Source organism: Argiope bruennichi, chromosome 11 (assembly GCF_947563725.1).
Source record: "Argiope bruennichi chromosome 11, qqArgBrue1.1, whole genome shotgun sequence".
NCBI classification, from domain to species: Eukaryota; Metazoa; Arthropoda; class Arachnida; order Araneae; family Araneidae; genus Argiope; species Argiope bruennichi.
In genome coordinates, this window is record NC_079161.1 from 18,103,584 (window position 1) to 18,129,667 (window position 26,084).

The window sequence follows — 26,084 nt, forward strand, 5'->3', positions numbered from 1 at the left end:
TCATTTTGAAATGTTTTGCAAACTTGGTTATATTTCAAAATAACATTTTGAAATATAAAGTTTAACAATTTAAAAGTGCAATGCCTAAATCAATAATCTTTAAATCTTTTGTAATCAATCTTTTAAAACAAACTTAGTATCAAAAAGTATAGTTTTCTAACTTAGTTAGTCTTCCAATTTGTTCTTTTAAAACAGATTCAAAAATTTGAAGATATTTTGTTTAGAGCAGAATTCTGTAAATGATTATTTGGTATTTAACACCATTAATTCTTTTCTCTTGTTCCAAAATCAATTTATATACTTTGTTAATGATAAGCAAGACTAAGGTCTAAAAGTGAAAAATTATGAACAAAGCTTCAACACACTGCCTTAAAATTTATTTTCTTGTGAATTCATAAAATATCACTTTTTTTATATACTTGATCAAAAAAAAAAAAGAACCCATATTATATATTCAGGTTAAAACAACCACAACAATATCACATTGTAATAAATCTAAACACTAATAAAAAATACTTTCTAACATATGATTACTACACATTTGACAAAATCTATAAATAACACGCCATATCTACAATTGGGGAGGGGAATCAATCAAACAATAGGGAAACAACTCGTTCACTTATAACTATAATACTTTCCAAACATTATATGAAATAACAGAATAACTGACTCCATTCATTTTAAAAACATTTTATCCTGAAAGCTCTTAAATATAGTTCAGTTTTTTCTACAATGATAAAACAGAATATATATTAAATATAGAAACAGAAAAAATTAATTTATGTAATTTTAAAATTACTCAGTAAAGTATATGAATTTACATATTAGAAAGTAGATATGAAAACTACAGAACAACTAATTTATTTTGATTCTATAAAATTTGTATCATTTTAAATTTGCAAAAAAAAATAATATAAGCATTAGACTTTAATATCACAGACAGTGTTAAAAAAAGGGGGGGGGGCAATGCTTTTTTTTCTTTACATAATGGTTAGTAATTTTCATTCAAAAATAATCAAACTGAATTATTATTTAAGTAATAGTCCTAGGTAACTGAAATTAACATTAATAGGAAAAATGTATTTAACATTTCAGCATTTTAAGTATTCATGAATATAATCATGCTGTATTTAAAGGTAATTGATGTATTTTAACATAATTTAGTTCTAAACCCTTGAAATCGGTATTCTATATGATGAAGTAATGTTTAATGAAAATTGTTTAATTTTATAGAGCTGTATTTGTTTCCTTAATATTCTTTAAAAAGTGCATTATACGTTTAGCCAGCGACATATTATCAATTTGCATTCATCATCGATAATAGTACAAATCCTATTATTAATTGATAATGTTAAAGGAACACACTGATATATTTCCACCTTTGTGGTCATAAGATTTTAAGTTTGTGTAGTAGTTACATAATCCACATTAAATCAGATAATGGTTTGGCATTATTAGGTCCATTTTCCCACAGTAATATTGAAATCAAATAAATTAAACTTCAAATGCAATAATTGTTGGGAAGCTTTGCTATAAAATGAAAAGTAAAGAGCCATAGATAAAAGTGAAAAAAAAAGTAAGGGTTAATTTCTTCATAGACCAAGACAAGTTGCATTAAAATTGTGGAATAAATTACTACAAATTCCATAATTTTTTTAAACTGAAATTCTATACAGAGTAAAATAGTTGCATTTATAATTCTAGAGTTCAAATACGTTTTTTTAGAAATAAAGGAAAAATATTTTTAATATAAACTTTTTATTTGCATGGTAAATATCTTGATATTCTGTCATATTAATTTAACACAAATAAGAAATCAAACTTTCCAATTTTGTATTTGTCAAGCTTTAGGAATAAATCAAATACATAAATAATCTTCTTAATGGAGTTCAAGGATTCTATTCATGGCCCTTTTTCAATGGAAATTGGTTTTCTGACTGTACGATTGAAATGGAAAAAAATTAAATATTGATTAATAATAGTTAGAATAAAATTCAATTAAAAATTATTAGCATATTTTTTATGGTTTTTTTTTATTTATAAATATTGTGGAAATTCAGGATCATAATTCACTTTTTACCCCATCATCAAAATTTAATTACTCCAATTACTTTTTTTTTTGACAAATAAAAATAATGATAAATTTTGAAAATTTTATATGTTATTGAAAAACTGTAATTTTTTTTTTTTTTTGTTATATACATCAGTTACCTGTTAATATTTAAAATAATTTTAATTTTGGCAACAAAAATTATTAATACTGAAAAAAAAATTCATTATTTCTTGCAATGATTTCTCTTGGAAAAAAAAAAAAACATCTTTATAATTAAAATATTCAACATTGTTAAATACACAAGTGTGGTCACTGAAAATGTCAACTAAATTAATTACAATAATTCAGTGTGAAATGTTGAATTCTATGAATCCAAAATCAAACCAATATTACAAAATTTGGAACTTATCAATTGTTATCACAAAAGCTATAAAAGAAAGAAGTATCAGTGCCTCCATCGCAAAAGTCAGTTGTATAAATATATCTTTAAAATAATGTTTTAAATCCAATTACAATTATCTGGAGCCACTGAACTAGCTTTTACTTAAAATCAAGAAAATGAACATTGGTTATTTTTTTAAACCAAAATACAGATGTAATAACCAACAAATACATTGAAAATGCAACCTAACAAAATGCCTACATGTCAACAAGTTTCATAGAATTTGACAACTATAGTATTCCATATAAAAATTCATGTGACATTTATTTCAATTGTAAAAACAAAATGTAAAGTCAGGAATATAACAACACAAAAATAAATTTAAAACTATAAATGTAATTAACTTTTATTTTCTATATTGTTTTAGCAAATTCTTTATTTCCTTGCAGCTTTTTAACGATTTTCTAGTAATTTTGAATGATGTTTCTGCAATACCAAATATTCCAGATTAAAAATAAGATTTTTTTTTTTAATTTTAAAAGAATAGTAATTTAAAATCCATAACAGAGGGAAAAAAATTAATATATCTAAACTAAAATATAAATGCTTTCATCATTATATATATATATGTATATTTTTTTTTTCAATCTACTTACAACATATACTATAGTAACTGAGGTAGAGGAAGAGCAGGTAAAAGAGGATCTACACAATTAACCCATAAATTAGCACATGTACTGTGATAGTTTCTGCCACCATAGGAAAGGTTCAATGTTTCTTCATTACAAAGCTTGCTTTTCATCTGTATGTTTAATAAGCATAATCCACAAGCATTACTGCTGTCTTCTGAAACTGCACTGGAAAACTCTAATGAAGACTCTTTGGGCTGCAGATAGAAACAACAGTTTTTAATAATTTTTGCATCATTAGAATTTCTATTTATCATTTACTCATACAGTCGATTATTTTTCTAGCCTTTATATTCATTTATAAATAAAAAATATAGTATAATATAATAAACCAGCTTTGGTAACTACACTGAAATAATCATTTGTAATATTGTTCTCACTTGATTATATTCCATCATATTTACCATTTTTCATCCAACTTTTAAAAAAATCACAGAAAAAAAGGATTATTAGAAGAATAGTTAAGAAAAAGATATTTCTGCTCAAATGTTTTGTAAAAAAAAAAAAAAAAAAAAAAAAAAAAAAAATTAATAAAGTAAAATAAATTGTATATTACTTTTTTTAACTCTATCAATATGAAAAGGCTATAAATGCCTAGTCAAAGAAACTGGATCATCCCAAATCACATGGATATCACTACCAAATTATTTCCCCTTTTGTTAAGTGTGATTCATTAAATACCCAAAGAGTGTCTTTAGAGATGCTTGTCCAGATGGATTGGGGAGGGGGGGGGGGCAGAGAAGTTGTCTTGGGTTTCTGAAAGGATGTCTCAGGAGGCATTTGCTTAGTAACTCTCAGGTAAGAGGAGTCCTTAAAAACACAGGGTGTCATTGCAGTTTTTGAAACAGGTGGAGAATTTTTCTTATCTTTGAAAGAGAAACTCCAACATTCCAGTATTCTGAGATACCTAAATAATTCTTAAGAATGAAAGGATTAAATAAAAATAATAGCATTAATTTTCATGCATCTAACTAACAATACTGCCTGCTATAATTGTAGAGGTTTTATATTTTATATTGACTAAAATACTCCATACTCAAGACTGCATGATCCACACCCACAAGATGTTAGTCTGTACTTGCCTCCTGCATCAGATTTCATTATAGAAAAAAAAACTACCGATGTTTAAAAATGGATCAGATTAAAACATTTTTTATCATTGCTTATTTTTAAAGCTAAACCATAGCAGTAATTTTCAAAGATTTAAAAAAAAGATGATTAACAGAAACCATTTTAATATCTCTACTAATAATAGAAATGAATGTGTGTGTGTTAGCACCCTACATAAGTAAGGAGTAGATGAGATATTAAAGATAATGCTTTAATGTCTATCAAAATTTGATATTTTAAATTTTTTGTTCAGGAAACTTTGGTCATCAAATTATACATTAGATTTAATTAAAGTTAAGTATAACCAATATTCTTGACAAACCATTTTGCTTCCAAAGAGGTTAGTCCTGTAGTAAAGAAAATCTTTTAACAATACCATTTTAATAATTCAGTAGTTCAGAAAACTATGCAAACAGCTTGGTCACCAAAAGTCAATAAAAATAAGCTTACCATAAGAGAAGACCCAGCAATAAATCCACAAATAGTTTGCCATATTTGATCAGCTTCATTCAGTAAGTCTACTATAGGTTGTGTTTGCTTCCCAGCAGATTTGGAAGCTGCTGCTATGCGACGAACCACTTTGTACACTTCTATAACATCTGTTTAATAAGATGTCAGAAAATAAATGTACTGTACTGTTAAATTTTAAGCAATTAAACCTTTAATATAAATAAGCAAATAATGTTTTAATTGATTAGTAGGATAATAATTTTAATAAATTTGAAAGATTTAACTTTTAATATTATGCAAGATACAGTAAACCCTTGATTATCATTATCTGCAAAATGACACAAATACAATAATTAATACAAAAATATTTTTAAAAATTTTTATTTATTGAAGGGGGCATACACAAACAATCATGATTCAATAAAAATTACTCTTTAATACATTAAATATATTAATAAGTTTATGTTTCATGAAAACTTATTAATTTTTTTCTGGCAGGGGGACATTTTTTCTTTTTTATGTCATTTTTAATAGTCTTTCAAGATTAACAATACATAATTAAGAATTTATTGAAGTTCAAATATTTTGCATTACTAATAAAAATTATTAAGAATTTGCCTGTACATATTTATAGAGGAGAAAACACGATTTCGGTTAAATACAGAATAAGATTGCTTTAATTAAATTTTCAAAATAAAAAAAAAATCGACTTCTCATGAAAAGACGAACACATGAACACATTCTCTTTAAAAAAACACAGACATTTGAAATTTTGTTCAATAAAAGCAATGAAAATTATCGATTTTTGAAAAGCTTGATTACTGGAGATAAAAATTAAGCTGTTTACATTAATGTCAGTCAAAAAAGATTATGAAACAAGAATCACATCATAACAGTAAAAACATTCAAAGCTAATTTGAATCAATAGAAAATTACATCATCCGTTTTGTAGTAAAATTACAAAGGTCTTTGGAATACTACTAAATAATTAATTCATATATGTACATTTAAAAACTAACAAAATAAAACAATGAAAATTTAATAAAAAGCAAAAACAGAAGTTTGACTTAGACAGTGCAATGCCAAGCACACCTTTGGTCATTCAACAATTAAAATAAGTATACTTGTTTAAGAATATCATCGCATTCACCAAACTTTTCTCCGTCAAATTACAATATATTTAATTCTTTGCAAAATTTCTTGAATTGAAAAAATTCAAGTTATGATATCAAATTGCACTTTATTAAATGATTTTCTAATAAAAAGGGTTTAATGAGCAAAATATCTATTATGATGCTACCTGAAGGTATAACAGACCATCACAGACCAAAATGGGCAATATATTACTGAAAAAAATTATTTTGTTACCTGAAAAATAAATCTCTTTGCTTTAAGAAATCCTAATTATTTAGTTAAAAAATATCTTCAGTCAATAATTAATAAATATATATATATATATATACTGTCCATCAATTTCAAAAATAATAATTATTACAATTCACTGCTGCAGTTGAGCTGAAATAGATAATTAAAGAACAAATGAGTTCACATTTTTTTTTTATTGAATCAAGATAAAAAAAAAATGAGAGATACAAACCTTTGATATAATTTTCACCTTCTTCAGATTGAAGTACTTCATTACACACTGAACTGCAGCTCAGTTGATTGAACAATTTCTTTGTTTTCTGTAAAATGTTTACTGAACTCTGAAGACAACGTACCCAACAGCTGATATGCTGGTCTTCATCTTTCCTCTGTTGATAAAAATTAATGCATTCCTTGAATTTTTATTAAAAAATATTTATTTTATAATAATGCATATAAAATTTTTTTAATTGGGCTTGTTAAAAACAATATGCATTTAAAAAGACTCTGACACTTTAAAAAGATCCTTTGGAACATTAGCAGAGTAATAAAATGTTGTAATAAACATTTTACAATCATTCATTTGGAATACTTGAAAAAACAATTTGTGTTTAGAATTTTCAACAAATTTAAAATGCTCATACAAAAAATTAAAAAATGCTAGGGTTTCAAAATTTTATAATGAAAAAGATCATTATTAGATAACATTAATGGTAATTTGAAATGTTTCAAAAATGTTTGATGTAGTTTTCAAAACAATGTTTCTGAAAACTACATGAAATGAAATGAACCACTGTAAAATATTTTTTAATGAAAAAAAAGCATCTTACTTCTTCTGCTCTTATCACACTGTATTTATCTGTTAAAGGAATATTCTTTGAATTCTGGAAATTCAAATTCATTGGATAAGTAGTTGAATTACCTAAAAATAACAACAACAAAAAATCAGTGTACGGTCATTTTTATCCTAATCAATATGAAGATTTTTTTTTTTTTTTGAAGAAGTGTTACCATTTAAATTTAGTAAACAAACTTCAGTTCAGTAAATCACAATATGCATACAAGTGAAGATTGAATAAAATATCAAAAGAAATTAAAGGCAGACTAAAATAAATAGAATCTGTAAATGGCATACTGAGGTAGTAGTAATTATGAGGCAACAAGTCTCACTTAATGGGCACATTTCATAACAAGTAACACAAAATATAAAAAATTGACTTGAAACCTATTACACGATCTAATTATTAAGTGATGTTTCACAGAATTAATGACAAGGAGACACTGTAACCTCAGAAGCTGGATTAGCCATATTGATTGTTTGTATGAAAAAAATCCTTGTATGTACATGGAAGAAGTTTTGACCATATAGTACTGTCAAATATGATTGAAGGATTTGAACAAATGCCTGCGGAATCTTAATCAATAAGATTGTGTCTATGGCCTAAATTATGGGGCTTCAGATGTATGAGGTGCCATACTGATCAAAATTAAATAAGCATTTAGAAAAAGTAACTATTCCCATTATCAAGTAGGTTCAAAATTTGATATAAACTTACAATTATAATATTAATAGTATATGCTCAATTTTATTAATTTAACTCATTGCTATGCTATATTGTCATATTGTCATATACATGGGTTAGCACACAGACACTTTTCTTTCATCGTTCATTATGTTTTGAAATAATAAAAGACAAAATTTCAAAATCTCAGTCTTTAAAAAAGATCAAGGTATTAGTTTATAAAATACTCCATTCTATGAATTATAAAGCAAAATTATTATAAACTTGCCATTTTCTTGTACTTTTGTATCTTTAGCTGGAGATGGTGACTTAGATGCTACACTTATAGGAACAGGAGACTGAAATTCACCAAAACAGTCCTCACCATCCCCTCCTTCAAGGTAAGCACTTTTTAAATCCAAGCTAGGAATAGACCCTTGCCTACTTAATGATGATTTGGATTCTCCACTATGTCCACCACCATCAAAAGGCCCCAACTCAAGACTAGACACAGATTGGCTCTCAGCAAGAGATATATTATCTTTCAGGTGACGGAACAGAAATTCAGAGCCTAATTCAGGTTTACAAGGAACAGGTAAACTGCTAGCAAAATCACCAAAATCATCATTAATATTTAAATTACTAGCTGGAATGGCTGGTGGTGCTTGATGCAACTCTGTGGAACTTGAAGATTCTTTGAAATTTGCAAAGTCTGCAAAATCAGTATTTAGGCTTTCTAACTGAGAAGTCACTGCTTCTACGGTTGGCACAGGTGGTTCAGCAGTGAGAAATTCACCAAAATCATCATCTTCTTTGGTATAATTTGTTGAAACAGGATTACTACTTTTAAAGAGGTCCAAATTTGTATCATTGTTAGTAACAAGAACGGAGGGATTTGGAAGTAAGCCAGATGGAGGAGCACTTATACTGATATGACTAGTTTCTTTTGCAGTTGATTGTTTTGCACTTTCAGTATTAGCAAAATCTGTCGTAGCAGTTGAAAAATCACCCCAATCATCACTGCTCTCTGTTTGCTGTAATGTACGGAAAACACTGTACTTGTCTTCTTCTGGAGACATTAAGTCTTGTTCTTCCAGTGGTGGTTTATTGGAATTAGTACAAGCTGGAATTTTGTTGAAAATCATTGAAGAACTAAGTGCAGGTGCTTGCTTAAAATCAGCAAAGTCTTCGTTCCCTTGCATTGAATCTGAAGTTGGTGTATTCATGGAGAAGTTAACAGCGGTAGGAGTGGCAGATTTGAAATCATCAAATTCATCATCAGGAGAGCTTATGAAACCTAAACATAGAAAAATAAAATCTCAACTCTTGGGATTTCACAGCATAATAGAGTTTTAGTTTCAAAAACTTAAATATATTACTACCTTGATGATCTAGCAGAATTTCACGTAACAGAACTCATAATCTTATATTCAGATCATTTATTTCAGTATGTAAATTATTTAATTAATCATAACCCAAAACCTTCAGTATTAATTACTCAATACATTATTTATAATATAATCACAGCACAAGTTTACTTTTTAAACACTTATTCCTTTTTAAGCATTTTTTTAAAATTTAAACACTAAAAGAAAATTTTACATATCCAATTTATAATTTGATAAGAAAATTAAGCTACTGTTTTACACAAGTAAAATATATATCTATAATTCAATGGCAACAGCTGTAAATTTAAAAATCATCCGTCTTTTTATAAAATAAAAAAGCAGTATTCACTAGATCTAATTAGATTTTTTTAATTTTAACAATATTACTGCAATTATTTTACTGGGTTAATTTACATTTAAATGAAAAATAAATTTTTTAAATGAAATTATGTTTTAATAAATAAATAAAACCAATTTTTTTTTGGGGGGGGGGGAGAATTTACTAAATAACACTAATACCTGATTCTTTTTATAAAGATTAAATCACATATCCATGGAAACGGAGGAAAATTAATTGTTGTAAATAAAGAACATTTTTGTTTTTCGAGCAATATATACAATATTAAGTTTTTAGATGTGAAGTAAAATCCCAGGTACAACATTTCATAATAAATGGAAATGCATTTTGTGGAAGTAATAAGTATTACTGATAATACAAAGAAGAAAATTCAATAAAAAATTTTATAGATTGAAAAATTCTTTAAGTACAGTTTGGTTTTAATTAAATTCCGTTTTGAAGCAAAATAATGAACTAATTGATTAATCCTTTAATACTGATATGCAGTTATATAATGAAGATTGAACTTTCCCTGAATGAATTTAATATGAACATCTGTGCACACAGCAGATCTTTGACATAACTGGATCTCAAATTGCAATTATTTAATCTTCAAATCAAGATTATTGCCTTGCCTTTCTAAAGTTTATAAATTATTTATATTTTATTCCATGCATAAATGTTAATCAATACTGTATACTTAAAATGTATAACATTTAATTGTAAAATTCTTTAAAAAGTTGCAGATCTCTAAACCCTGAAATAAAAGTACTCAAATTCATGTTTATATAAATATTAAGTTAAGATAATTCTCAAAACCTCAAATTATCATTATTCATTCAGTATAGAAGTAATAAGACAACACTTGAATTAAATAACTTTCTTTAAAAATAAGATACTAATTTGAAATTAGGAACAATTGGATCACAAAATTGACTCTCAGATTCTTCATACATTTAAGAATAATTTAAATTTTTATATTATTTAAGTCCCAGAAAGGAAGAAGGAAAAAAACATGATCATATTTTTAAAAAAATATATATTATAAACAATTCTTGCCAGTACATGTATTAGTTTTTCATATTAACTTTCAGCTAAAAATATTAATTACTTACCAGATGAATTAACATTAGTTGAAGTAGTAGCATTTTCATTTTTGACATCCATAAAAATATTTGGGACACTTGAAGAATTGTTCACATCTTTCAATGAGATGGCAGATGGTCTGATAACAAGATGACTATTTTGGTCAGTAGGGCCCTTTGTATCAGTGAATGCAGCAAATTTACTCTCATTTGTTGCTATTTGTGGTGGTGGTGTACTTATGGTTTGAGCTTCAATAAGCAGTGGTGGGGAAGGAGCTGCAAAACATTGAAGTTGAGGAATGGGACAGGCAGGAAGTTGATGGAGAATATCGACAGTTGTAATGATATGACCAGCCTAAAATTATTCAAAAATATTGATGATTTTCATATTACCATATAAAATAACTAAGCACAATTTATGTATTAATTAATTAATATCATTTTTCATGGTGGGATAAATATATCAAACCATCCAAAACAATGAAAATATAAATTTCATTGTCATGGAAAACATGGATATCATCCAATGTATGATAATAAATCCAATTATAATAACAATATGATGATATTATGATAATTAATGCATTCAATGGATGATATCTACATTGTGTTGTAAAACTACATTAACCAAAGGAAAAATGCATCATAATATTAGCAGAATGCTGTTCAATTTCTACTAACTACTTACTAACACTGTCAATTTTCAGTAAAAATTTGAAAGTCTTAATCTTACTTAATGAATATGGCCATATTAAAGTGAAATTAGAATTCTATAAATATTCAATACAGTTGATTTTCAAAGTTTTTAAAGTTGATCAAATTAATTAATAAATTAAAAACACATAACTTGAATAATAAAAAAAAAATTAATAAAATCAGTAACTAAGCTCCAATTACTGGTCTGATTTTGCCAATTTTTTTTCCCACACCTGAAACTCATAACCTATAGATATATCATCAATAATCACCTGTTCTCCACTACATTCTGTTTTTTAAAGAAATTTTTAAAAAAAACATCACTTCACCCAGCAATTTCCATAAAGGCAAGGGAGGGAATATGACAGAATTCTGCAACCACAACTACAGTCTCAATTTCAAAAAATTATTTTATAAGAATGTTCATGACTTCTAAATATGGTATTAATGATCGCCTGCCCTATGCTCATCTCTATTTTTCAGATATATATATAAAATTTTCACAATTTATCCAACTTTTTAAAAATGTGCAATTAATTTTGAAAATTTGCAGACATTGCTAATCAATCCATACTTTATGTCTATTGGCACAATAAAGTCTATTGGCACAATAGACATTTTTTTAATTTTAAAAAGAACTTTCTGTTACTGTGATAATATATGGTCCATCAAAGTTGATCAATATGACTAAATTAAATCCATTAATATGACTGGCAAACATCTGGTTGAAGAAAGTAGCTAGTATATCATAACATCAGATATGTTTATTAAAAAAATAATATAACTGAATTAACATTCAAGAAAAATACCTGAGCCACAGCTATAAGAGCTAATACAGCATACATTTCTTCAGTTGTTAACTGTCCAGGAGAAGACTGATTCACTAACTCCCAAATATGTCCTAAAATCTGCTGAGGAAGCCCAGATGATACCAGAACAGGATAAAGTAATTTTGTATCAGGTGGAGTTGTACCATTGCTTGTGACTAAGGCGTCAACTTGCTTGAAAAGTTCTGGAATGTGTTCTTTGTTACACCACAGTGGAAAGCCTGGAAATGCACAACCATTGATGGTTCAAAAAAATATTCTTATAGAAATTATTTTATAATTAAAACTATTGTATAAATCTATAGTGAAATAGAATATTATTTAGGTTTAAAAGAAACAAAAAATCTTATATATAGAACACATACATATATATAGAAAATATATAATAAGATTTGATTTTATCTGAAAAAAAATTATCTTTTTTCGAACAAAATTAAATCTTACTGCTAAATTCTGGCTAAGGAAATTTTATTCCAAAATAAATTCCAAGTTTATATCTTGCAAAAGACAAGACCCAATCAAAATGAATTTCTAAATTAAATTGATATCAAAACAGTTTGCATACTTTTCATAGGACAGAAGAATTAAAACATGAAATTTAAACAAATGAAATAAAAACTTGTTTAAAACTATTAAAAGATACTTACTAATATAATATTTCATAATGCTTAAATTTTACTAATTAATAGCATCTTTAAAAACAATATTTTAAATGCTACTCACTTTAGCCTGAATTCTAATTCCAGCTCTAAATTCCACTAAATTTGTAATGCTACATGCAATTGTTCATGTGGAAATATTACACTTTTATCATTAATAACTGGACCAACCTTGTCAAAACTTGTAATTATTGATAGTCATGGCAAAAGTTAGTCTCATTGGAAATTGCAACCTTTTCAATTTAAATGACATATCCACATCATTTTTTAAATCAATGGTAATATGTGGTATATGAACAATTATGCCTTTGTTGTGACCCATCAATACCTCAACATACAAAATACAGGGCTCAATCTTTCTGAGCACATACCGAGAAACACTACAAAACCTATCACTCATACACAATTTTCTTGGCAACATTACAGCATTACTAGTTATAATATAGCTCTTAGGTAAAAAATCGGAAGAAGTTGATGACAACATGCAATTGCCGATCAGCCTACTTCAGATTCAAAACTCAAAGTCCCACAGTGGAAACATTCTTTCCCTTATCTCTGATATATAAATATTGATTCAATTTTTCACGTTTTGCTGCCAATATAGCAGCTCCACAATTAGCCTTTCTTTTAAATTGGCAGATTCTTGCTTGGTCTTTCTTCACATTTTCCCTTCATCTGGTATTGCTAGATGTCCTGTTACTAATATTTTTTAATTGCAAATTTAACATGAGGGTTAACAAGAGTTTATTGCTTATGTATTCAGACAGTTGCTGGATAAAAAATTTCAATTGCTCAAAAAAAAAAAAAAAAAAAAAAAAACAGAAAGTTTTTTATTAAATGTGCCCCAAACAGTGCCCCTAAATAGAAAATAATTTGCCCTAAAAGTAGAAATAACAAATAATATTGTTTAAATTGAAATTTTCACTTTTCTTTTTTGTCACCATTTCATTGCCAAGTAAAACATAAATATTTACTATGAGGTAATAACAATTTTCATTAAATATTTCAAATAGCAAATAAAATGCAATGTTTACATAAAAAAATTTGTATAAGATATATATATATATATATATATATATATATATATATATATATATATATATATATATATATTCTAAATTTAATTGCAAATTTAACATGAGGGTTAACAAGAGTTTATTGCTGGATAAGGATTCAGACAATTGCTGGATAAAAAATTTCAATTGCTCAAAAAAAAAAAAAAAAAAAAAAACAGAAAGCTTTTTATTAAATGTGCCCCAAACAGTGTCCCTAAATAGAAAATAAGAGAATATATATATATAATATATTCTCTATCTGTTAATTCACGCAGTAATAGAGGTACTCACATTATAAAAAGCATCATGTTGCATTTTATTTAGAGGCAAAATCTATTTAAACTGTTCTGTTGTAAAATTTTACTTTTGCAATATAGTATCTTTTACCTCCAACACACAGATGAACTTGGCAATTACTTTTACAATGTTGAGAAATCCAAAAGATAAATAAATTCATAAAACAAATGTAGTGTAACAAAAAGGAATTTTTCAATAAATTTTGTTTTTAAAAAATACATTACACATTACTAATCAAATTCTGCTAGAAAATATTTATGCATGCAAATATATATAGGTAACAAAATAGGGAATGTGATGTATAATGTTTAAAAGGTTTGCAGTAACTACAACCAAAAGTAATTACAATTAAAAGTATTGATATCATTGTTTTACTTGGAAAAGTAACTTACGAGGTCTTTTGGTAACAAATACTTCATCTAGCCCTGCCAAGTTTTTCCAGTCTCTGGATTTGTTACTTGAAGTAAATGTATATCGTTGTTGAATAGATGGAGCAAGTTCTTTTACAGAAGGTTTGGTAAACTTATTGGCTTTTTGTGGAGCACTCAAATCGGAGCATTCTCGCATCATCGCTTCAAGTTCTGAAAGGGAGAAATATCTCGTAATTCTTTTAACAATTAGTTATTCAATTAGCAATAATTTTAATGTAATTTTAACTCTCTAAACAGAAAAAAATGGCAATTTCTATTTTTAATTTTAAGATTAAATATTTATATTCATTTCTACAACTTAAAACGATTTAAGTATAAAAAGTCTTCACATTGCAATGATTCAATATAGTAGCTTAAAAAGTATTTTCTCTGAAATGGGAAGATATTATTTCTAAATAATTGGTCGCTTTGAGGGTAAAAGATTACAAAAAAAAGGGGGGGGGGAAGGAAAATATTAATGATATTACAATGATTATATAACATTTACATAAGCATAATTAAGTATCAGCTTATTTTAAATATACAATTACAGTACATTTCTGAGTATCCAGTTCTCAATTATCCGGCCAAGTTTTTTTTTTTTTATCAAAATTAAATAAGGAGGACAAGACTTGCATTGGCAACATTGCTAAGGCATTGGGAGCAAGAGTCCACTACATTCCCCCATACAACATGTGTAAAATATAGATTGTGACTGGAAAAGAGCAGTGTTCTGCTCTTCATTTCGTCAGTGTGTAGCAGACCTCAATTGTTGCCGCTGTTTCCGATTATTCCTACACCGTACATACAGTAATCATAAACAATTCTTGAAGTGCAATTAATGTTTTTTTAATTGTACCACAGTAAAGATTTCCAAATAGATAACCCCCCCCCAAAAAAAAAGTTGTAGTGACTATGGAGGAGAAATTATGTGCTATACAGCCACTAGACTGGTGTAACAGGAAAAACCAGCAACTGCTTCTATGATCTACCGGGCTATATTTACATTCTACTTGGCTTGAGATAAATGGAGAATTTCGTATTCAATAGAAGAAATAAGAAAATATGTATTATAATAGTGAGTTTTGGTATAAAAATTTTGTCTTCTCATATTGATGGACAAAGAAATGTGTTAATAGAACTTCAGCCTATCTGGCATTTTTGTTACCCAGCCTACTCTTCTACCAAATTAAGGCAGATACTCAGAAGTATACTGTAATGGCTCATTTGTTAACAAAATAATTTAATTTTACTAATATTTTACTAATTAAAATTTTATAACCCAATTATACATTTTTAAATAATGAAGAAAAATTATATCAAAAGTTAAGAAGGAATTAAATAATAAATATATATTATTTTCTCAGCATATATCCCTCCATATGATTTATTTTTGTAAATTTTTTATCTCTCTCTCCCCTTGATGCACAATCATCGTGTAAAAAAAATTAAACATAGAAAATTTTAAAGTAGATTTAGTAAAAATGGTATATTCTTGGATAATAATATTTTAATGAACTATATATTGGTAGACACTACTACAGAGAACATATTAAATGCATCATTGTAGTAAATAAATTATTAACTGTATGCATTTTCTAAAAAAGGTTGGTTAGGTTTCATGAAATTTTTATAAAACCAGTTGTATTTTTGAAAATTTTTTTTCTTCAACATCAAATAAATACAAAGTAATTTACTTAAAGCACAGGCATAACTACATTATTGGTTTTTTTCCCCTCTCTCTTTCTTGTTTAAAAATATATCCATTTTCGAATATTTTAAATAAAAGTAGATTAGAATTCTAGCTCATTTTGACTTTTATCCATTCACCAGTCACTTTATTAAAATGCCATATTTTCTATTACAACTAATATTAAGTTTTAAATTTTATCTATTATTTTTTAGTTTTTATTTATTACTACTGTAGAAAGAGTGCACAAGTTAAGAAACCTGGCTCATAACTAGAAAACAGTGAAAAAAATTTATCACTGTTTTCATTTGTTGGTGAATGCATTTGTATGGAATAACCTTACTGATTCCAAATGAATGAAGCAATACATTATCAAAAAAAGGTCTTTCAATCCAAGAAGTCAAAAACAAGAAAACACGCTCAATTTAAAATTATTTTAAAAATGAAAGCAAGCTTAAACATTGAACAAATTAATATGAAAAGAGATTTATCAATATTATATATAAATATATATAAACTTGATTTATCATTTAAATTTAAAAATTAAATAATTGCAAAATTTAAATGACTTTAAGACAAATCCAAGTTATGTCAAATAACACATCTTCACTATTAAAGATAATATAAACATTCCACTTCAGTATTTATTGACATGTGTAAAAATGACGATCACATAAATGAATACCTTTTTTGGGCTTAGGAGGATTAACAGGCATTTCTTGTTTAACAACAGTCACTGGAAAAGGTTGAGAAGTTTCGATAACAGGCTTTGAAGGTTTCATTGGCTCATTCAACACTATTTATGTAAAATAAACAAAAAGAAAAGTCAGCAGAAAATAGAATTACCTAGAAAAATAAGAATTCCACTTTCTAATAATAAATCTATAAATCTATCTACTTCAAAAATGCCTCTGGAACATAGAAAAATAACAAAATCAAATTTATATCAATAATTTTGCATCCATTTCTTGGTCAATAGTGTTATTTTTCAACTTTCAGAAATATTTATATCTTAAGTTATTAATTAAAGGAAAGGATTAATAAATTCTAAAATAAAAATCATTATACACAAGTGAACTTAAATTGATATGGCACATATTTTTAATGTTAAATCAAATAAGAATAAAAAAGACTTTGAATGCACTAAGATAATACAGCTCTCTCTCTCTCGCTTTAGCATTATCTCTACTACTAATAATAATGAAGATGTGCAAGCGTTGGTGATCTATAAAGAAGACTATTAGACCTAAATCTACTAAATTTAGCATAAACCTGCTTTAAAGAAAGAAAGGTTCATCTCTTTTTTAAACTTTAACTACAACTTCAATTACCTAAAAAAAAAGTAAAGTTTTGTTTTTATCCCACAATATTTTTAAATTTCAAAAATGATATTAGTTAAGTGTTCATAAATATTTAAAAAAACTATTTTAATATATAATTTGATACAATATTATTTACTATATAAAAATTAAATAAATAAAGCATACTATGATAATATCAAGAAATATATTTTGTTATGTGATAACACAAATACTTCTATTTATATTTCATTTTTTGTTGGTATATTTCAATTCAATCAATATCCATCCTATTGAACATAACTAACATAATATTTATAAAATATTCCCACTATTATTAAGCTAGAAAACATTTCATATTTTGCAAAAGAAATCCAAAAATTAAAGAACTGCATAAGACAGGATGCAGTTAAATCGTAGAGAAAGTTGAATTTTCATGCATCAAGCAACTTGATTCTATTAATAGGTTTCATCTATACAACAAATAGAATAAGAGCTGGGACTACTAAATTGAAACTTCATGTATATCTATCTATATATATATATATATATATATAAATTTGAAGCTTAAAAATACTTTCCTGAAGGAAACATTAACAAAAATTTATGCATACAAGATTTAATTAAATTACACATAACCAATAACATCAGCAGAACAGCAGGTTGGCAAAAACAATTTATATAAAATGTATAGAAATATTGATTTATCATAAAAAAACATTAAAAAAATGTTTATATGAATTTAAATATTAGATAAAATGTAATTTAGTTCACTGTTTGGCAATGAATACTTTTTCTAGAATGGCAAATATGCTGTTGCACTTATGTGGTAATCTAAATAAATAAGAAAGATGTGTATGAAAAACCAATCATTCAATTTGATTGTTGACACAAGTTTTAAAAGTCATCATTAATGAATTTATTTTATCATAAAAGTAAAGTAACTAACTAAATGTTATAACAACAACAAAAAGTCCAACTGAAAATTATTTTGCAAATTTTGATAAAATATAATTTTTTTTTTTTCATCTGTTATTGCCTATAAATGAAGAATTTGGAAGGAGCATGCTCTGTACTAGTTTTCCCACCTTACTTTCAGTCATGGCCTCTAATTTGCCTTTGAACAAATGAGTTCTTTAAAGGAAATACTAATTTATAATGATGGCCCTTTTATAACTACTGTTTATACAACTGCAAAACATTTCATGCAAAAACAATATTTAGAAAACCATTTTTGGTCAGGGTTTTTTTTTTTTAATCGAAAGTGGGGCAATTAATGATTTTGTGATGATGATGATGTCGTGTCCGCGTTACCACGGAAAGGGGTTGCAGTAGCTTCTGAGGGTAAAGACCCCTGAGCACCCGAGGGCAGAGGTCTGACTTCTAGCTCGTGAAACTCACACACATTCACTTGCACAACCCCTTTTTACAGGGGGGGTAACATAATACACAAATTGACATTTTATAGCCACTTATACTCAAAGCATACAGAAGCCTTAATATATAGCAAATCTTTATGCTACCACCTAAGCAAAAATAAAAATTCAGAATTATTAATGATTAAAGTCTCTGTGAGACTTCTGAATTCCTTTCCATTTCTTAAGCAATTTTTTATCTCATATTATGGAAAAACTTTATTTATAGAAAAACATTGTTCATAGAAGTGAAAAGAAAACTTTTTATCGTTTACTTATTATGAGTAAACAAAAACAAAACAAAAAATTCCAAATAAAATAAGGGAGGATTTAATTACAAAAATGTTTTGAGAGTCCCTACTGTACTCTATTGTTGCATTCAATGTTTATTTCTTTCAACCTCATATGATAAAATTAACATCAAGAATGAAATCATACTGTTTTAAAGTACTTTATATACTTCAACATTAAAGCAGTTATATTAAATTGCGATTTTAAAGTTTCATATAGTTTATAAAATAAAATTTACATGTTTATTCATGATTTCCAAAATAGTTTTTATCAAATTTCATATTTTTTCATAGGATTTTTAACATTTTATATATAGTTTATAAAAAAATGACACATGGAAACATATGTGAAAACAATAAGGTGTATAGTTTACCAGATGTCTTTGCTGATGAATTAGACTTAGAACTTGACTTAGGCTGCACCTTTCCAATTATATTTTCAATGAGATTGTCTGCATTTAAACTTCCTGTTTTGCTACCAGCTACGGTGAATTGTTTTAATCTTTGTTGCTGCAGCTGAAAATTTCTTTCTTTTTCCAGCCTTTTTTGTTCTTCTAATAGTTTTGCTGGATCAACATTTGGACGACTACAAAATGAAAGTAATCCAAAATATAAGATTAAAGAATTAATTATTCAAATCAAAAATGCAAATGAAAAGATAACAGATGTACACATAAATTATAGATAGTAATAAGTTACTTAATGGTTATTCAGATTATAACAAATATCTGCATACATTTTATAGGTTCAAATTAAATCAGAAGAAAAATAAATTGAAAAGTTAACAGAATTCATTGAAATCACCTGATATGAATTCTACTATAAAATCAGCTTTCTTATTCCTTTTTTCAGTGTTTATTTCTTATAAGTATAATAATACTTTTTTATTATAATAAAGGAACATTCATTCCTGCCAATGAAGAAAGGAATAAATATTCCAAACACAATTCTTCAGAATTAATAATAAAGTCAACAGAATTCAAAAGAAAATGGAAAATATGAGAATATTTATTAGTCATTTTCGATTTCCCACTGTATTCAAAAATTCCAACATTAAGTAAGAAAAATTAACGACATTTTATATTTCTTTAATAAAATTTTTGTTCAAAACATTTAAAATCAGCGATTAATAAATCTATATTGTTTGCAATGCTAACCATGAAAGTTCGATGAGTTTTTGGTGAGAAGTTAATAAAACCATTTTGAAGTCAGAAGTTTTTTTTCTTCTTTTTTTTTTCCCTTGACTTTTGTATTTATGAAACATGGCGTTTATTGTTTTAGACTTCAAAATACTTTGACTTATGTTTACAATTATGAAGTTAACATCTCACTACTATGTTTATAATGTTTTTGATACATTGACACTGATAAATACATGTTTAGATAGACCAACAAATAATCAAATCTTTGATGGTTTGACTCAAAATTTCACTATATCTACAATTTCGATATAAAGATCAAAGATATAGCTTATTGGGCTTTTGAATTATAGTCTTCATATATAGAAATAGATAAATCACAAAACAGCAAAATTTGAGATAAATTTTGTCAAAATATAAAAGAGAACTGTTCTAAAAAAAAATATTTTAATATAGATATTGCAAACAAAATTTCACCCCTCTAATACATTTCATTCAAGCTGATATCATATTAAAATGGATGGATAGACATACAGACTTCCAATAAACAGAATTTGTTCAAAATCTGATACAAATGAACAATTTTTATGAAGAAACTGCACATAAAATTTCATCTATGAAGAATATGACATCTTTTATCCGTGTTAATTATCACATTCAAAAGCATAGTAACATAATTCCAAAAAGTTTTTTTTTTTTTTCCTTCTTTTTTACAGAATTAAAGAGGTTTAAAATATGAAGATTCATAAATAAAAATTGGATTTTTTTTTCACAATTACAGCATTTATATAAGAGAAAACATTCTACACAACAGAGATATACAATTTTTTTCACCAAGAAAAAAAAAAAAAAAAAAAGAGCAACTAAAATTCTTAACTTAAAAAAAAAAAATGTTTCAATTGATATAGATTGAAAAAAAATTAATAAAAAAGTTTTTAAAAAATCCAGGGGAAAAACTGTTCATTGTCAAGATTAAGTTCAAGGCATTTCATAAGCATTTATTTTTTTTTTAATACTCATTTTTTTAAGCTTGAAAACTTCCCTTTTCAAATCAGCTGGAAAAACTGATTAATTCTTCCTGGTGACTAATTTGATGACTTTAGATTGGAATTCATAATTTTTAGGCTAAGAATCCAAATATAGCAGTTTTTTTGGTAGCTTTTATAATATGGTAACATCTTGCAATTTGTATCATGTATGTATGTGCATACATAAGTATGTACACATAATTTAGCAGACGTGTGGCCAAAAACAAGACACTTTTGAATCTTTAACTTCGACTTATTCCATCCCATAAGGTATAATTTATGTACAAGAATAAGTAGTAAGAAATACATCAGTTTACATTCCAACATACGACTGAATTTTCACTTCAGTGGTTTTAACAATGAGGTTTTGATAGGGATTTCTTTGACATGTGTCGATTTAGGATATGGAGATTTACATATTTTTAAAAGAATATGCTAAGCATTAAGGATTTTTATCCTTTCACTTGAAGTGTAAGAAAATGCCAAAGTAAACATTTTTATAGAGTGTGTATTGAAAGTAATTAAATAAAACATTGAATTAGATCAGGAACTAAGAGAAATTTTTTGAATGAAGTTAATATGAGTTAAATTAAGAAAATTAAGATACAATTTTGGAAATTAATTAGGATTTAAATTAGATTACGGATTTTAAATTAGATGCATATCATTACATATATATATACATACACACAGATATATATATATATATACTTATAATAAAGCTCAATGTGTGTGTGTGTGTTGGCGCTCTACAGGCCAGACCGTTTGACATACAGCTACCAAATTTGGTACATGTATACCTTGGAGGTTGGGAATGTGCACCTGGGGTTCCTTTTTTTGAATTTTTAATTAGAATTTTAATTATTAATTAAAAACTAACTTTCCCGCCAAAAAAATCTTCCATTTTCCCCACCGCCAACTTTTTCGCCAAAAAAATCTTCCATTTTCCCCTCAGAGAAAGGCTTCAGTTTTTTTTCTCCCAACAGTAATGAGGCTAGGGTTAAAATTTTTCGGCGGATTATTTCAATTGGTTCTGTTTATTTTCTTAATGTTTGATGCATTTAAAATTAAACATTGTTAATGAATCGATCTTTCAGATTCATTCTGAAGTACTTTTGAATTAAAATAAAATAGAATAAAGGAAATTAAAAATTTCTAATCCGCATAGCGTTACCCCAACTGGCGTAGAAAAAATCACGTATTTGCGTTACGTAACCGGCGAAGAAAATTCACGCATGCGCATTCTGTTCTGATTGTTGCCATGACAACGTTATCAATGGATGATTTAAATTATTTTTGGGTTAGTTGCATGCTTTTGTAAGTAAATTGTATTTATGTTAGTTATATATTTTTTGTATATGCTTAGAGTTTTAAGTACATCGTTATTTAAGTAGTTTTTTTTTAAACCTGTTTTCAACCGCTTATTTTAAACGATTCGTTTTATTTTCTTAGTGTTTGATGCATTTAAATTTAAACATTGTTAATTAATCGATCTGCTCATAATGAATCTAAGAAAATTTTGTTGACCAAATCTTGAGATATTACATAAATTAAAAAAGATATTCTTTAGTGCCCATAAAGTTTAAACGCTGAGTGACTCTATTTTCAGTAATCAGATTATAAAAAAATGCTTTGTTTCAGTAAAAAATATTATTATATTAATTGAAGATTAATTCTTTCCACTTTAATTTAAAGCATAAATTCTACGGGTGCTAACAGAAAATGAGAGAGATACATATTACTTTATGACTGAAGGCCTTTATAATATTATGAGTGAATTATATGACTATCAAAATGTGAAGTTTTAAAATTTTTTTCTGAAGAATCTATTAAAGTTGGAATTGCATAAAATATTTAATTATTAAAATTTTAACGAGCATTAAGATTGGTGAACCGGCTGGTCGTCAAAGGCGGCTAGTATATATATATATAATTTGCTAAATGAGGGGAAAAAAATTTTTATATTCTATGCAGAATTTTTTAGAAAGGAATTATAACAAACTTTTTAAAGAAATAAATTGTATAAGCATAAACCACAAATTTTTAGTACTTATGCTTCCAAAAATTAGTCAAAGATAAATATTAAACATTCTACCATACAAAGATTTAAGATTGATATAACAAATAAGTTAATAAGAAAGAAAAATCACTAATTAAAACATGAGCAACATAGAAGCACGATAAAGAGCAAATGGCAATATTTATGCTATAAAAAATTTACCAATAATTTTTTTTTAAATCCTTAAATGAGAAATTTTGAGAGTAACAGGAACTGACACTTGATCCAGAGACAGTAACTAATTAATACATATCAAATATAAATAATGAATGTGATATAAAACAGAAAGAAAACAATGTGATATAAAACAGAAACAAAGAAATGTTTTTCATACCTCATTGCAGATGCAGGTACTAATATCCCAGGCACAGGTCTAGGTAATGTATTTACCAATGGCACTTGATGAGGAAAATTCTATATGATGATAAAGATTTCATTTTTAAAAAGTTTAATATATATATATATATATATATATATATATATATATATATATAACATTACAGTCTTATTCACCAATATGAGTTAACATTGACTAGCAATTTAAAGGAAAGTTCCAACTTATTATTTAAATTGTTTTAAAAGCATATATCCTGGTAAGTACATATTGACAAGTTAATTATTCTGATAATTATTGAGTTTAATATGCTTAATAAGCTAAATTTATTACAACGAATCTGTTTCAGAAATAAAAATTATTCAAAATACACATATTAGCTAAGTATCCAATAAACAATATGATGAAATAAATATTACTTCCAGTGTTTTTAGACACAAAACAACAATCAAACCAGCATCTGAAAACTGAAAGTTAAAAAGTCTGCATAATGTATCACTTTTTGAAAATGATAAATATGAGATTGGATTTTTTTTTTAAAGAATCCAACCTCATGTTGATAGTTGTATATTCGTTTTTCAATCATTTGTCATGAATAGCAGTGCAAACAACAAACATTAGTGCAATTAGGTGCCAAATATCAGCAAATCATCTGAGATATTTGAACTTTTGAAAATTTGATTTTGATGGAGCAGTATGAAATGGGTAAAATCAATGGCACCCAGTGGTAACTTTGGCATAACACAAGTCACAGAACTCGCTCTTGGGAACAAGTAAGAATCAACTCCCAACTGTGGTTTGTGTGAATTTCAAGTTAACACACAGTTGATGCAAAATAGTGTTTAATAAAATATAAACATACTATATACTGTATTGTATAATATATTACAGGAATCTTCCTTTTTTTTTTAAATCAGTGTTGAAAAGTTACCTGTTGAGGAAAACTTGGATGTGGTATATAAGTTGGCTGAGGACCAATCAAACCATAAGCATTGGGGACAACAGGAATAACAGGTGCACCTGGAATTCCTGTAGTGCAGATGGGTGAAGCACAGACTGGTGCAATCATTGTACCAGTCATTGTTGGTGGAGGACCAACCAATGGTGGCCTGTAAAAAGTTAATTCAGTGAGATATTTGTTAGATCCAAAAAGAACAACATAAAGATATATGAATAAAGTAACAATAATATCCTATTCAACAACAAGCTTAAATGTTGGTATTATTTGATTTGTGTGGTTTCAATCATTATTTAATTTAAACATGGACCTATTCAATGAGTAAGGTTTTAATTATCACCAAACATAAATGACAATGCTATTCTGTTACTGTGTTATCACTAAGATTAGAGTGAAAAAATAATTTAAAAAATTTTTAATAATGACCTACGTTTAAAACAATTAAAAATTATTTGTTCTATTATCCATTATTTATATATAAATGCTAACATATTAACAAAAATTCATTAGTAAAAAAGACTGGTGAACTCTAATTGATATTCCAAAGCAAAATATTTGGCAATTTACTGCTAGCTCAACAACTTCAAAAATATGTAATGGGTACTGATCAGGTTAAGCACCATCTGCTCATTAGATTTTATAGTCAATTCAGGAGGTACATAAAACTTTGAAAAATACATTTCCAACTAGACAATCTACATGATTTTTAAGCAATTACACTGCCTTTATCAGCTGAATATGAAAGCAATTAAACAACTTTGTAATAAGCTAATGAAATATTTTGCTTCTGTAACATATTTTAATGATTTTCATGGCAATACTTCCGATATTGTGGATGGTCGCCAGGAGATTATTGCCAAGTAGTACACAACATGCGCGATAGCTTACCATAGAACAGAAGTATCCCCATTTTCAAAATACAAATATCTTAAGCAAATAAAAGAGTGCTACGTTTACATAACCAGCCATTTGGCTGGAGAGCCTATTTAACGGCTTACAACTTAAAGACGAAAAAAATAATTTAAAAAAATGAGATCATACATATATTTATATATTTAAGACAAATTTCTTTTATTCGTGAGTTTTAAATAGTTAAAGGACAAAAACGTAACTTAAAAAACAACAAATCACCTAAAAAGAAAGTGAAAGTTTCAATACACTAAATGCATTATTCAATTGCGCTGGGATGAGTCAGTGTTTTAACAGATGTCAAAAATTTTATAACACTACTAGAATCTCACACAGCAAATACTTTTATTATAGAATGTCAGAACTAGGAATTTTATGTACAATATGAATCTAGAATGCTATAAAACATATTTAAAAGTTTCTTAAATACTAAGTAAATTGTTTTACCTCAGAGGATTAGACATGTGAATATCTCTACAGGTATGCCGCAAATCAAAGATCAGGTGTCTACATATAAAAATAAACAAAATCAAAACTAAAGTTCATTTTCTTTCGTTACGATTCATGTGAAGTTGAATTCAAAGTTAATGCTTATCTGCGAAACTTAATTCGCATCTGTTAATTATTTATTTGCTAGATAACAAGAATACATTCTC

At 26.7% G+C, this 26,084-nt stretch overlaps 1 protein-coding gene across 2 annotated transcripts; it reads right to left on the reverse strand.

Moving 5' to 3' along the window:
• Positions 1-225: 225 nt before the first annotated feature.
• LOC129957247 (synergin gamma-like) lies at positions 226-26,022 on the reverse strand. Of its 2 annotated transcripts, XM_056069496.1 has the most exons (14): positions 25,876-26,022; positions 24,493-24,670; positions 23,562-23,641; positions 19,376-19,587; positions 16,684-16,794; positions 14,291-14,479; positions 11,870-12,108; positions 10,395-10,719; positions 7,844-8,851; positions 6,883-6,974; positions 6,285-6,441; positions 4,688-4,836; positions 3,095-3,324; positions 226-1,940 (listed from the first exon to the last, which is right to left on the reverse strand). In XM_056069496.1, the coding sequence occupies exons 1-13, from the start codon at positions 25,890-25,892 to the stop codon at positions 3,103-3,105; spliced, it is 2,979 nt and encodes a 992-aa protein (XP_055925471.1). In that variant the 5' UTR covers positions 25,893-26,022; the 3' UTR covers positions 226-1,940; positions 3,095-3,102. The 2 variants fall into 2 exon arrangements, with proteins under 2 accessions (XP_055925471.1, XP_055925470.1); XM_056069495.1 differs by lacking the exon at positions 226-1,940 and having other exon boundaries at positions 2,819-3,324.
• Between the last annotated feature and the right edge of the window lie 62 nt (positions 26,023-26,084).